Below are 13,997 nucleotides of genomic sequence, written 5' to 3' on the forward strand. Positions count from 1 at the left end.
TTTGCCAATGGTCACAGAATGGTGCCCAGTTGCTGTGTTATGCGTACTCCACGTCCCCCACTCGGCCCATGGAATGCCCCTCCTTTGAAGAGGTGCCCTCCCTCACGACCTGCCACGCAAACTGATGCACCATGCCCTAGCTGATGTGCCACGCCCTGTTTGCAGTGGGGGTGGCTGCCATTACTCATGGCCCCACCCACACCTTGTCAGCCACCCTAGTGAGAGCTGCTGGCTCCCCTGGGGTTTCCCGGCTCAGGAAACCCCCCTGTACACTGTGATCTGCCGCTCTGCTGTGGGACATGCCTGCACCAGAGCTGATTGCCTCTGCGAGTGACGGTTGGTGGCAGTTACGCCGCTTTTAAATTTGCTGCTGTTACTCTTGGCCCCGGCCACACCTCATCAGCCACCCTCGTGAGAGTCCTCTGGGGAGATAGAAGCAAACTTGAGCTTATGCTGATTCTTTAATTCTGAAATCTGAAAAGTATTGGGCTTGAAACTAGCCTGCTGAGTCAGTGCTGCGCATATATCATGCTCACACTAAGTTCAAAAAGCTTCCTCCTTTCCAAGAGTAAATAGGAGATTAGAGAAGGTAAAAATTTTAAGCAAACAGAGTCTCTCCAGATCTGTCTGTGGTATGCAGCTGCTCACTGCCTTTTTTTTTTTTCTTCTTTTTTTATTTCTCCATAGGTTTGCCATCCCTTCCCTCCTTGCCACCTCTGAATCTAATGGGAATAACGCCTCTATCAATGCCACCCAAATGTGTTCCTCTGCTTCCTTTGGTCACAGAGGCATCTACAGTGCCTACAGATTTGCTTCCCTCCATTACTCAAGCCGGAAGCTTTGCCGTCGACCCTGGCACTACTGTAAATGTAGAACAGACCTCTACGCTCACCTTGGATAGCGCTACCCCAACTTCTAAGGCAACTATTGTTGACAGATCAAGTGAATCCTCTACAGTTAATGAGAAAACATCTGGAGTCACAGATACGCAAGCTTCTGAATCGTAACTCCAGATCACTCTGTTGGATTGGCTTGGTATTTATTTAGCCATGGGATACATATTTGAAGAGCAAGCTGTCATTAATTTCATACTAGTTTGTACTTAATCTTTAGGAGTCCTGTAAATAATATGGAGGTATAATAAAAATAAAAGGGGGTTTATAAAGTGTGTGTGTGGTGGGAGGGGAGAAAGAGTACTTGTATGTAACCAAAAAAAAAAGTCAAGGTGGTAAATAGAATTCCACTGCCAAACTTGGAGGTATATGTTTTTAATATAGGCTTGACAGCCTTAGCCTGCTAGGCCTGTCCTTGCTTATAATTAGCAATTTTTGCTTCTGATAGAAATGAAGCGGTTCTTGCGTGTGACATTTACATACCATAGTTCTTGTTCTTTGCAAGTGTCTTGTTACTACAGTGGGGATAAGAATGTTTAGTCTGAGTTGTAAATTTTAACACTGCAAAACTTCCACCTAAAGATATTTCTATTAAAGTTGCTGAGTGACCTGTTAAGTGACACCTCGTTATTCAGCTTGTACACAAATCTTTATTTTTAAGCTCTTGAGAGATGCCCAAGCCATGTTTTGTGACTGCTGCTGCTGCATTGTTTCATACGCCCACTGTAAAATGGCATTTGGAAGGGAATACAGGAAATGTTAAATGTAGCACACAATTTGGCACTTCATGACTACTGTAAGACAAATTAATGGATTAAGCATACATACAGCAATAAATTCCTGGAATTTTATCCTTTGTGTGACAAAATAGCACATTTATTTGTTTAATGCTTAAATTCTCATTTAACTGCTTTTAGCTCAGCTCTCTCTAGCACAGATCCATGAAAGGGCTCCCCTCCAGAGAAATGGATCCAAGAGGGAATGCCAGAGTTCTTAATGGCAGGCAGGATCAGCGCTAGCGGTTAGATCCGCTGCAGCAATGAGTCATGAAATCTGCCTGCATATGATTCATACTTGGCTTTTTGAATTGATGTTCAGGATGAAAATTGTAGATTAACTGTAGATTGTACACTTGTATAAACTGGTGTGTGCACTGTACTCCAGGTGATAGCCTTCGCTCCTGGTATCAGGTACAGTTGATGTGGAAAACTTCTGTACTACTCCAGTCCTTCTATACTACTGGGATTTCATTTATACGTGTTTGCTACAAGCATATGCAAACACTAGCCATATCATGAGCAGGCTGGAGCTAAAGTCTGTCTCAACAGCTACATAATCCCTTTTGGCAATATAGTGTGCCTGATCACTGTTTGGAATAGTAGTTGCATCTAGCTGCTGATCATAAGGTTTCCACTTGAACTAATTCGTTGAGACACTATCTAATACCTGTTGTCCTGTCTCATCTTTATCACTTAAGTATTTGTCTTTCCTCTGCCCCACTACTGCACATTTCCTCATCACCTGTTGTGTCAAAAGCCTGTGTCAAAGACAGATCCCAAATACTTTTTTTTCCACACTGTGAGTGGTTTCTTTTCTCAGCTGCTTGGAGTGTGAAATCCCTCTGCCTTGTTAAGTAGGGGCCTCACTGTTTCTCAGAATGCATTTTTGCTTTACCTTTGTAAATCCAGTGTCACATACCTCAGAATTAAACCTTGGCATGAGAAGAAGGATTGTTCCCTCTTTTCTTTGCTGCATACAGAGAAAGTCTGAGAGTATTGAGCTTCATAAAGCCCCACAGGTCTAACAGTCTTTCCCGTAACTTCCTTACGCGCTTCCATAGCTAAAGTCCTCCTCATTATTATTTTTCTTGTCTATCCCAAGAACAGTAGAAAACAGAAGTTTTGTCACATACCAAATTTAGAGCAATTGGTGATAGTAATCAAATGCCTTGAACTAGAATCCTTGGGTAGTTTTGGTTTTTGTTCTTATAGTATGGCACAGTGTCCTTTGGAGTAACATCTGAAGTTAGCTGGTGTGTTTCTATGCTTTCCAACAGCAAGCAGCAAATTTTTGTAGGTGTTGTGCAGTTGTCTCTAGTAGCAGACAAAATAAGATGCTTAGTCTGAAGTCGTGCGCTTCTGTTAGCTATTTTAAGGTCCCTTGTTGCCAACTTTATAGATCCAGCCTTTTGATAGGTATGAGAGCAGTGGAAGTAAGGCAGTGTTTAAGCGTAACCATCAACAATTCTTCTAAGACAACGTGACTTCAAATTTGGAGATGATTCAGTGGTGCAGATTTTAAGCTGCAATCTCCCAGCTAAAAAGTCATAAACATTGAGAAGTCAAAAACTTACCCCTTGAAATAGAAGCAAGGACCTTGAAGTCATACTATTGCAGTCTGTCCCTGTTTTTTAATTCCCTCAACTAGATTTAATGAAATCGTACCTTAATCACTTCTGGCAAGGGACTTATTTTTCCCCAAAAAAGAGAGTAAAGAGGGATAAGGACTTAAGATACACCAAGGACTGACAGCCAATGTAACCTTGTTTCCATGAGTTCGTGTATTCAGCTGTTAATGAACAGTTAAGAATAGGCATATTAGCTTTATTTAAAACATTGACACATGGAGTTCTTTAACAAGTACTGACAGCAGACAAGAAGACAGAAGTACCATGAACATCCCCCAGCCTTGCATATAATTAAGAATGATTAATATGTCTGTGACATACTGTAAGATGAATAAGGTATTTTCCTGCTCCACCGAAGGCTGCTCTGGGGGTAGTGGTGTTCAGTGGTATGTATGTTTGTTGTGAGCGCAGGGCCGTCTCTACAGCTCTGCTCGAGAAACCGTGGGCACACGCTGAAGAGGTGCATTTTGCAGCTTGAGACTCTGTTGCTGCTCCAGGAAACAGGAAACAGCTGCTCAGGCTGCAAGGTCAAGGCAGGAGTGTGGACAAAGCGATGATGGTGAACGTTTCATAACTTCGGTGGGGTCATATAGTGGGCTGTTTCTCAGCCCCTGACAGCCATCTTTTAAATCAATCCTGTCCAACATTAAACCTCCCTGTCTCAGTTGGAGACTGGTTTGTTCCCGGGAAATAGCTGTGCAGGGCCACGAGATGGCGTGCAATAGTTTCTTTTTGCTGAATTTACAGGATTAGGCTCAGCAATGAGCGTGGCTTGTTGGTTCCCGCCCCCCCCCCCCCCCCCCCCACCCCCCCCCCCCCCCCCCCCCAGCAGCAACTGTAGTCAAATGGATGCCAGCTGGGTGCTGAATGATAGTACTTTAAGGAATCGCAGATAACTGTAAAACCAACTGATTTGAAAGGCAGAAATGGGCTGTGCTTAAGCTATTTCTAAATTCCAGAATTTTGCTGGCAGTTTGCTGACTTAAGCCAAGATAACTACCGGGCAGGGTGAAAGTTTGTTTTGAAGAAAGCAGATCCTTACAGGCAGGGACTCGTTTGAGATACCGTAATGCTGAAGGAGAGGCCTGGGTAGTATTTCCAACCTCTCAGTGATTAAGTGCTGATTATGGAATTAAGTTGAAGCAGGCAGGATAAGGATCAGTGATGTTTGATCGTGGCGCCCTGTCTTCCTCAATTATACACAGGCTTTGTCTGTACTAGTCAAATAAATGTGTTCACACTCACTCCCGACCACGGAGGCCCCACTGGCACCAAGTTCAGATTCTTTGGTTCATCACTTGGACTTAGACACCTAGAATCTGTCTCATTTTAGATTTGAGTCCTGTAATGGTAGGCAAGAATCAGACTGCAAAAGTGTTTCTTCCTTTGTTAGTGTTTGTAGTTCATAATTAACTCATGCTTTGTAGTCCTGTTCTGTACATTCTTCATAGTAGTGCCAATGGCTTCATACGTATTTGTGCAGCCCAGCACAGTGTCTTGCACTGTGCCGTGCCTTCTAATAGTAACTTTAGCTCAGAAAGCATAAAAACTTCAAACTTGCCTGTAACATCTGTGGTAGAAACTTTTTTTTTTGCTGTGGTATAATGGGGAGCCAACACCTACCATAGCACAGTTTTAAAGTGACATACTTAAGGTTCAAGAACCAATCTCAAAAAACCAAAACTAAACAACCCACTGCCCCAATCAAACAGAAAACTTCATTTAGCTTAGGTGAATCTCCAACCGTTCTGCCCCTGCAGCCCTGGCGAAAGAGTTAAAGCATAGTAATCTGCCATTTTACAGAATATCTAAGAGCTTTGCAGATGGTGGCTAGAGAGGTAGTAAGCTGAGCAAGGAACAAATACATCCATTTCCAGAAGCCTCAATTCATGTTTATCCTTAGGCCTTGTGAATACATTATGTTGCCAGGGTGCAGCTAGCAAATCAGAATTTCACTTGCGTGGATGACTGGTGTTTCTTAGGAACAGCCTTTGCACATTATTTCAGTTGCGAGTTAGTAGCAAAGTGCTAGTTTTGTGCTATGACATACTTGTCATGCGAAATTGTATCAAGACTTAGAGTTCAAAGGCCACAGACCTGGCATGTGGAAACCCGCTCTGGCTGAGAAGGGTTAGGTGGGGTGCACGGTTTTGTTACCTTACGCACAGCGGGAAAGTGCAGTCCCGTCTCTGTGCATCGGCCACACACCTGCCTCTCCACTGCCCTTCCTTGCACCTGGAAAGACAGAATTTTGCCCTAAGAGGAGACTGCAAACACTATTACTTCGCACTGACAAGCTGACTACGGCCCTCAAATAATCATGTTCTGAGTCTTGGAACTTTTATCCTATGGGATCAAAAGGTATGTTTCATCCTTAGTTGTGCAATGTAGTATTTATACTTTCTCTGAACAGTTTCCTGTGTTAGGTTCACAGTTAATCTGTCTTAAGAGCTGCATTCCAGCATTGCTCAGCTCACCCACAAGAGAGAGCTTCAGAGACCGCAGAGGTCAGGCTCACCTTGGGCAATCCATGGCAACAGTGAAAGCCACTTCTGCCAACAAAACCCATTTTAATAACAGTCCTCTTGTCTGAGAGCTGTTTACTCCGCCAGCAAGTGGTTGCATATTCACGTACTTTGTTCATGGCCCTTGCAGCCTGGGTGAGCTATGAAACCCCAACAGAAGCTAAAAAAAGGAAACGTGAGTGATGAACTCAAGCCGCAAAGCCTATAGTCGACATAGGTCTGCATTGCTTTTGCTAATATTATAATCTTTCAGTGCAGGATTTTCTTACATAACTAGCAAGCCTATGAGCTTCACGTTTGACAAGGGGTGCTGGATGTAATGGGGGTCACTGAGGGTCGACTTGTCTGGACCTTCTGATGTGCAGAAAGGACATTATAGCACTGCCCGGATCCTGCTCCCTGAAGACATCTCTTCCCAGCCCTAACAATTTATTAGCCAACATCCTCTGCTGGCAGCTTTCATGAACAAACGGCTCATTTCAGTGTTCTTGCTCCTAAATGAACAATAGTCACAAATAACAAATCTTCAGCCAACACCACTACATTCTCACCTGGTATAAGAGAAATAGCTTCCAGTTCTTTGTACTGGGGGGGAGGGAGAGAGAGAGAGCGAGCGAGCACGCACAAGCGGGAGCGTATACAGAGAGTTCAGTAGCTAAGACTTAGCGGTGACCATCTTGCTACCATTTTGCCCTTATCGTTCAAGCTGATCTCCCCTGAAATTCTGTTTTTTGAGTCTTCAAAATAGTCTTCTTTAAAAACAAACTGAAGATTTCAAATCTCTCATCCTGGCGTTTCTAAGTACCCATTGTATGGGCTTGGCGCTGTGCACATACCATGTGCTTGGATTGGCACATACCATCAGGCAGTGCTTAAACAATTTAAAGAAAGAATCTGGGAACTGAAGCTAGCTCAGAGAAATAGTGCAACTTCTTTAAGAAACATTAGAACTTGGAAATAAAAGTTGAAATTTTATAAACAGCAGCTCAGTATTAACAGTTACTAGGCATCAGTCAAGTTTTATCAACTATGACACTAAAAGCTAGAACTGTAAGAAAAGATATGAGAAGCTATTTCACAACACTGTTTATGCCCTCAGGTTAGTTTGTGTTCACATGAAACAGGGACCAGAACAAGTGTGGTCCCAGGCAGTGACGCTACTTTACTAAGGCTCAGAAGTCTGACAATAGGAGATGGTTTTGTACATATAAACAGTACTTGGGTAAAATCCTTTTAGAGAGCAACTGCAACTGCTAAGAAAATAGAAACCAACTGGAAGTCTGTGTATTGCCAAATAACATGCTGGGCACTGGAAATGGCTGAATTTGTAAAACAATTACCTTTTGTTTCAAGGTTACATTTTTATTTGAAACAGATTTCTTACCCATCTTACCAATAACACCTATTCAGAGAGAAAACAACAAAAACGCAAAAAACCACACTTGCTCTCTGGGCACTAACTGTTTAATAATGAAAAGGAACTGGCTGTTCCTAACCCTCCTCTTGACCATTTTCATTCCTAACTACCAAAAAAGTAACAAAAATAACGTTCTTCTGGATTGCACTGTGCTTCTGAATATTTTTAGCCTAAAAGTACACATCATAAAGGAGTAGGAAGACTTTGAGGAATTTGCAGTGAAATATTGAGAACTTCGAGGAACTGAACCAAATATTTTTCAAATGCTCCTTGGAAACTGCCATACATCACTCATACAGAGGTATGCTCATGTATCCTTACCTGGCAGATTCACATTGCTGGAGTTCAGCATAAGCGTAGTCTGCTCCAGAGTCTCTCACCAACTTGCAGAAGTACTTGCTTCAGCCTTGACTCCTGTCCTTGCAATGCCTGTCAGCGTACAAAATTCTGCCTCCGACAACGTGACATCATCTCTCCATAAGTACATTACTAGCCCCTTCTCTAAAGGACTTGCTTCCTTGGTGGCTGCCGCCATATCCCGCGCTACAGAGGTAATCTTGTAGGATAAGGCCTGAAGGCATCTCAGGTTCTTGTCCACGATATCATCTTCCTCCCTTTTTTCTCTCTCCACCTTACTCCCCATGTCATTTCTAGATGGGGCCTTGTAATATCATTCAGAAAGGCTAGAAAGGGCTGCTAACAACACAGGGAGATTTCCTGTGGTGCATAGGAAGAGAGATGCTGAAAGAGAGCTGTTAAAGGACAGAAGCCAGGTGGCTTTCTCCTTACTAATCACTGCATTTGGTACTCTGCTTGGCTACTCCAGAGCAGAGGGCTCCTACTGTCACCTCTTGCCTAGGACTCCTCATTTGCCATCCTCCTGTGGGGAGTGCCCATGCTTTTTGAACTACTTCTTCTTGGACCTTCCAAGAAAGGAGTGGAAGTGACACCCACATCCACTGCCCGGTGTGCTCTGCACACCCTGGTCACCCCCCCTTCAGCCGCAGCCTGTGCTCCACCTCAGAGCTCTGCGGCTTCGGTGGACGATGCAGGCTGGCCTGAGGGAGGATCACGAGTCAGCCGGCGGGAGAGTATGCCCGCAGACATTGCCCTACACCTGACACCCAAGACACCACATCCCATCACTGGGAAGGCACAGCAGCAGTAGAGGCAGGTTAGCAAGAAGCAGCTCACTCGCACTCACACCTTTTGCCTTCTGGAGGACAGGCACCGCGCTCTCTTGAGGGAGAACTCTTCAAAAGGATTAAGAGTAATAGAAAGCTGTTATTATTGCGCACGGGGCTGAACTTGAACAACCTCTACAACTGATTGTGATGCTGAGAACAACTCATGAGCACAGTGCAGTTTCAAGTGCAAGGTCTTTGCTTCTAGCCCCGTGTGCCGTGCAAGGGGGATATTGGCATTTAAACAGCAGGTGCACTTCACTAGAGGAGGCTGTTTGATGAGTCCTGTACATATCTCCTTATAAACACCAGAAATGTGCTTTCTGGAAGAAAAACAGTATTTAAATTGATTAGGCAAATAATAAATAATGCCCTCAGCCTCCCATCTGCAGCAGTCTCCGAGTGCTGGGCATATGGTGCCTTTCCAGACCACATGGCAGCCAATGAGGCAGAGCTGGTGATTATTATTTCACCCACCTTTGGCAGGAAATAAAACATCTGTTTAATCCTGACAGTGGGACTCCCCAGCAGTTAAGCTAAGATGGTTAAAAAGGAATATAATTGAAAATTATGTTTAAGGCAGCAGAAGGCAGTGATAGACTTTTCAAATTTGATAAGACTTCAGTCACTGATACTTTGAGAGCCGTAGGATTTTTCATGGCCATAGCCAGTCAGGACCTCTGTTTTACAGCTCAGTCAGAGAGAAATCTTGCTTTTGAAAAAGGGCATCCTTTCAGCTGGGCTCAAGGGACAAGTGGTTGTGGCTCTGGACTTCGCATAAGTGGAACATCTGTACTTGCTGCTGCTCTCAGTTCTTCTGGTTACCAATGGTATTTCTCATTGCTGTTCAACCACAAGGCAGTGTAAAGTGCTTGAACACTTGGACTGTTAATGTGAAAAAGGAGCATGAGCAGACATGCCATTCTGTGAAATACATAAGCAGATGAAGGTATTTTTGGGGATGTGGAACAACTTCTAAAATTATCTGTTTCCCTGGAAAGTTAAAAGTTAAAAATGAGCAGCCAGTGGGCTGACCAAATAGCCCAGTATTATTGACTATGAATGAGCAGCCAGTGGGCTGACCAAATAGCTCAGCTAGGCAGTGATGAAGGGGAAGGACAGCTGCAAGTCTCACCTCCTAGAACAGCACAGAGCCCTAAGTGGTCAAAAGAAGCAGCCTCAAAAAGAGGGAGGCGTATTTACTGCGGGTGATATAGTCAGAGTGTTTCCGTGAAACTGAGCAAAGGGACCTTTAGACCAAATGCTTGTAATAATTCCTATGTCTCAGATTAATCTGCATAACAGTCTTAGCAGGGAAGTGTTCAAATCCCCTTCCAGAAAAGGACAAAACAAAGTCTTGGTTCAGCAGCCCAAAGAATAAGCCTGTGCTGAATTACTGGAGCAAGATGAAAAACATTTGCTATTTTGTGGGATTCATTTCACTCTACCCTCTTCGTATCCAGCAGAGCCTCCTCACAGACACTGTAGTGCTCCTCTTTGAACTGGTTTGGCTCAGTGGGTGGATGGGCATTTAGTTAACAGTGGTCACTTTGGAGGGAGGGGCTTTTGGAGAATCTTTATTCTACAGGCAGTCACTGAGAACAGATTCCAGCTGACTGCAAACACTCCCACTAGGATGTGAAACACAGCAAAGTCTTAAGTGAATGATGCTTCTGAGCACCCTTGTCAGCCAGTAAGCACAAGCACCCTGGCATGCATGGCAGCACTGAAATGTACAGTCATAGTCATTATTGTGCCACCTCTTAGGAAACAGCTGATTTTGCTGCAGTTTGCGGCAACAGATGTGGTCTAAACCCTCCAAAAATTTGTATCCGTTTGAGGCAGTAGTACATAATAAAAAGGAGCCTGAGTCCAACGAAAGACACAACTGAAAAGCAAAATGGGACTTTGGTAAACTCGTCTTTGCCTATTGCACCCACTTCTCTTCTGGCTTTGACTAGGTAAAAAAAAAAGTCCAGCCCCTGCTGCTGCAGGTGGCTGTTGTCCTTTGCTCAGCAATAAAATCAGCTATTGGAGCAGAGTTGTAACAGAGGCTGCTGCTCTGGTTATGGGCTTAGATCTACTAAGGCTGGGCAAGAGCTTTACCATCTTCCACCCTGACCTGCTGCAGTATGCCCACCACAAAATGTCACCAAGAGTTCCTGTGCAAGCTTCACATTCCTGGATGAGTTGGAGCATATTTTGAGGAGGAATTCAAACTTCAGTTGATAGTGGTGGATTATATACCTACAACTATTAAAACTCTTACCATGTTTTGTTTCCCTCACTGGAAGTAAGAGGCGAGCTTTTCTTCCCCATTATGGTCTTTGTAATACTGTGTGACATGGCATTTTTTTCAAGGGTACATTGCAAAAAGAGTGCCTTGCTTGACTGTTGGCTACACATTTGCAGGTGTCTTTGCTGTCAGTTATTGATGCTATCAAGAAAGCTGCATCCCTTAAAAGGCTTCCAGCTGAATTTAAGCTCCAGGCTAGATACTTTCTCTCTGCAGGGTAACTTTTACCATCAAATCTCACTGGAACAAGAAGGCTTTAAAACTAGGAAAAAATGAATGAGGAAATCAGTGATACCAATTATACGCCAAATGAAGATAAGTCCCTCTGTCTCATTAGCACTGTTTAATTATGCTTGGATTTAAATTCTAAATATAGTTCATAAGAATTCACAAGGGCAACTGTTTGCTTCCACTATTGTAATCCTCTCCATACCTAATACTTCTCTCTCCTATAAGATCAACAGTTTTAAGGACCTGTCTGCTTGAGTCATAAATAAAGAAGATGCTGACACTTCACCCCTTAGAAGTGAAAGACATTGGTTAAGCAATGGCTTATGTATGTTTGATATTTGCATTGCTGTGAGAGTCCAGAGGTCTCAGCTGACTTCTCAGCTTCCTGTGCTGGGTCTGTGTAAACACATGGAGAGAGTCCCCGCTACAGGGTCCCATACTCTTAACGAGGCAGAGGCAGTATATTTTCAATATGCATGTGTGTGTGTATTAATGTATGTATGTGTCTGTCTGTCTGTCTATCTATCCATCTCTGTCTGTCTATCTCTTTAAATGCAAAACATCAAAGTTTGCAGGAATTTGAGTCTTACCTCCCCAGTGTTGGTCAAGCACTTGACCCGCTCCATCCGTCTTTGGGATTAACTTTAACCTCTTTACCAGTTTATCACTGCAAACCTGGTAACAAATATTGTTTCTGACTACTTGACTCAGTCCAGTTACTAGTAGATTCCAGCAGGATTCTAGAAAGCCCCCCCTAAATCTAGGTCTTCTACCAAGGGGTTCAGCTGAGAAAGAGGAGAGACCCACTCCCTCACTCCCTGGAGAAAATGCCCCCAGAGCCAGTTCTCTGCTCACCAAGAGGAAGCCTGTTCTTAGACCATGTACAATGTAGCTGTCTAAAACATCAGTGAGGGAATCTCTCCAGTTTGAGAAACGTGGGGTTTAAACAAGCATTTCTGCACCAGCCAATGCTAAAAAGAGGGAATGGGCAGTTCAGTGGGGAGGAGAGAAGCTAACACCCTTTTTCCCTTCCAAGCCTGGTTAGAAATTCACAGTGTTAAGAAGCCCCATCTAAGAAGACAAAGATTTCCAAAACATCATCAGCATTTCTGAAAGCACAGTGAGTGCAAACATGCTTCCTAGCATGGCACCAGTCTTTGCTAATCCTTTATCAGTGGTTTTGTTTGACTCACAAATACTATTAATTAATCTAACCACATATGAAGACTATTGATTGAGTGAGAATTTTACTGCCCTCAAAACTAGAAGTTTATTGCACTTATGAAAACATTTTACATTTGCATCCTGTATTAGTATGTATCTGCCAAGAACAGATGTAATTGCTTAGTCACAGTGCACAAAGGCATCTGATGCTCAGTGTAGGCTCAGCTTTGGGTGTCCAAAGTGAACATAGATGCAGTATTAGATATGAGCTTCAGATGCTTGAATTCATGCAGGACCTACAGGAATAATCACTTTCGTGCCCATGGGATATGGGATAATTAGAACACCAGGTTCTTCCTACATTAGTTTAGTCAAGGAATGCTTAAAAAAGATGGTGGGGTTTTGTAACTCCTACTCTCTAGAGATAATTATGCAAAAATGGCGCTGAGTGCTTAAATGCTGATAGCACCCAGATCACTGTGGTGGCTGCTGTGACCGTTGTTGTATTTTGGAAATTTTGGTTCTTCGTAATCCCTCAGCAGACAGCACAGACCAGCATGGGCTGTGTGCTAGGTCTCTCTCATATGCTAAAAAAAACATTGGCTTGGTCCAGTATTTGTGTGATGGCACAAAAGAAACACTAAACCAACCAGCTACCTGAAGGCCCCGCGGGAAGTGCTGTTGACTCGCAGGGGGATGTTTCCAACATCTCCTACTGGTGGCTTTGCCTGCTGCTGCAGAACATCTCTGCTGTTTGCTGTCTGCCAGGTGAGAGAGAATCTCTCCTTACCCCCTTGTCCTCCTCTTAACACAACTGATTTTGGTCAGTGAATGAAGCTAGTATGCCACCCGCAAGGGTAGGATTAATAGCTGTCGTGTGGAGGAATGCTCTTTGTTCCAAGCCCTGGCTGAAAAGTTTCCTCCCTGTCAAACCGAGCAGAGCCCCACAGACAACAGTGAAAGCAGACTCTAATCTCTGGCAGTTTAGAGGGGGTGTAATGCAAACATGAAAGAACATAACTGCTGGATACAACTCGTTGCTTTAATGAGAACATGCCCTTGGGGTTTATGACAAACAAATTCCAGTTGCTTTATTGCATTGTGTCTGAATTTCCCCCTGTTGTTTCAGCTGGATACAGCACACTGTTGGATCATGCCTGGAGAAGGAAGTTATTTGTGCAACTGTGGAGGAACGGAGAAAATCTCTGGCAAGATGTCCACACAATGAAAAGTTGAGAATACTGGTAGGGTAGCCAGCCGATTGCCCCCATTAAGAGAGGTGGTCCTCCTGAGGGAAAGCCAGTGCGCCAAAGCCTGGCTGTGAGGGTAAGCTTGCCTCTGGGGAAGCCCCTCTTCTTCCAGGGGCTCTAGAGGGAGCACAGCCAGGCAGCGGGGCAGCCTGAGCTGAAAGTGAAGCCCTGTCCTGCACCAAGTTAAGATGCTGACATTTCCAGAAGTGTTTACAGATCCTTTTCCCAAACACTACAACTCAATACTGCTGTGAACTCCAAACAGAAGTCAAACTTCACTCCGAAAGCTTTGATTCATATTTCAAGATTCTTGCTCCAAGTCAGATGGACTGTATAAACTGGTAAGTTTTCCTCCAACCTTTGTTACAAGCTATTCTTCCCTGCTTTACATAAGCTATAAGAGAAACACTTTTCTCTTAGTATTTGTTGAATCAGTAGCTAGCACAGCTGAACGCTAGCAAATACTGATACCCTATGCCAATTTCTAGGAAAATTAGTGTCATTAGTATTTAAATCCTCTGCCTGCAGGAGACAGAGAAGCTCTGGTCCAATATTCCAGAGGGATGAGCAGTCCTGACTGCTCAGTCACAGCATCCGCTGCTCTGATATTACCACGCCCAAGCTCTGTGT

The 13,997-nt window shown here is 43.8% G+C and overlaps 1 protein-coding gene across 1 annotated transcript in view; it reads left to right on the forward strand.

Moving 5' to 3' along the window:
* Positions 1-1,744, forward strand: part of GORASP2 (golgi reassembly stacking protein 2) — a 12,625-nt gene extending 10,881 nt beyond the window's left edge. The window contains exon 9 of the mRNA XM_009278569.1: positions 688-1,744. Coding sequence (XP_009276844.1) covers positions 688-1,007 — 320 coding nt within the window. The 3' untranslated portion in view covers positions 1,008-1,744. The remainder of the gene's footprint in view (positions 1-687) is intronic.
* The last annotated feature ends 12,253 nt before the right edge of the window (positions 1,745-13,997 follow it).

The sequence above is a fragment of the Aptenodytes forsteri genome, unplaced genomic scaffold (assembly GCF_000699145.1).
Source record: "Aptenodytes forsteri isolate BGI_AS27 unplaced genomic scaffold, ASM69914v1 Scaffold257, whole genome shotgun sequence".
Classification (NCBI taxonomy): Eukaryota; Metazoa; Chordata; class Aves; order Sphenisciformes; family Spheniscidae; genus Aptenodytes; species Aptenodytes forsteri.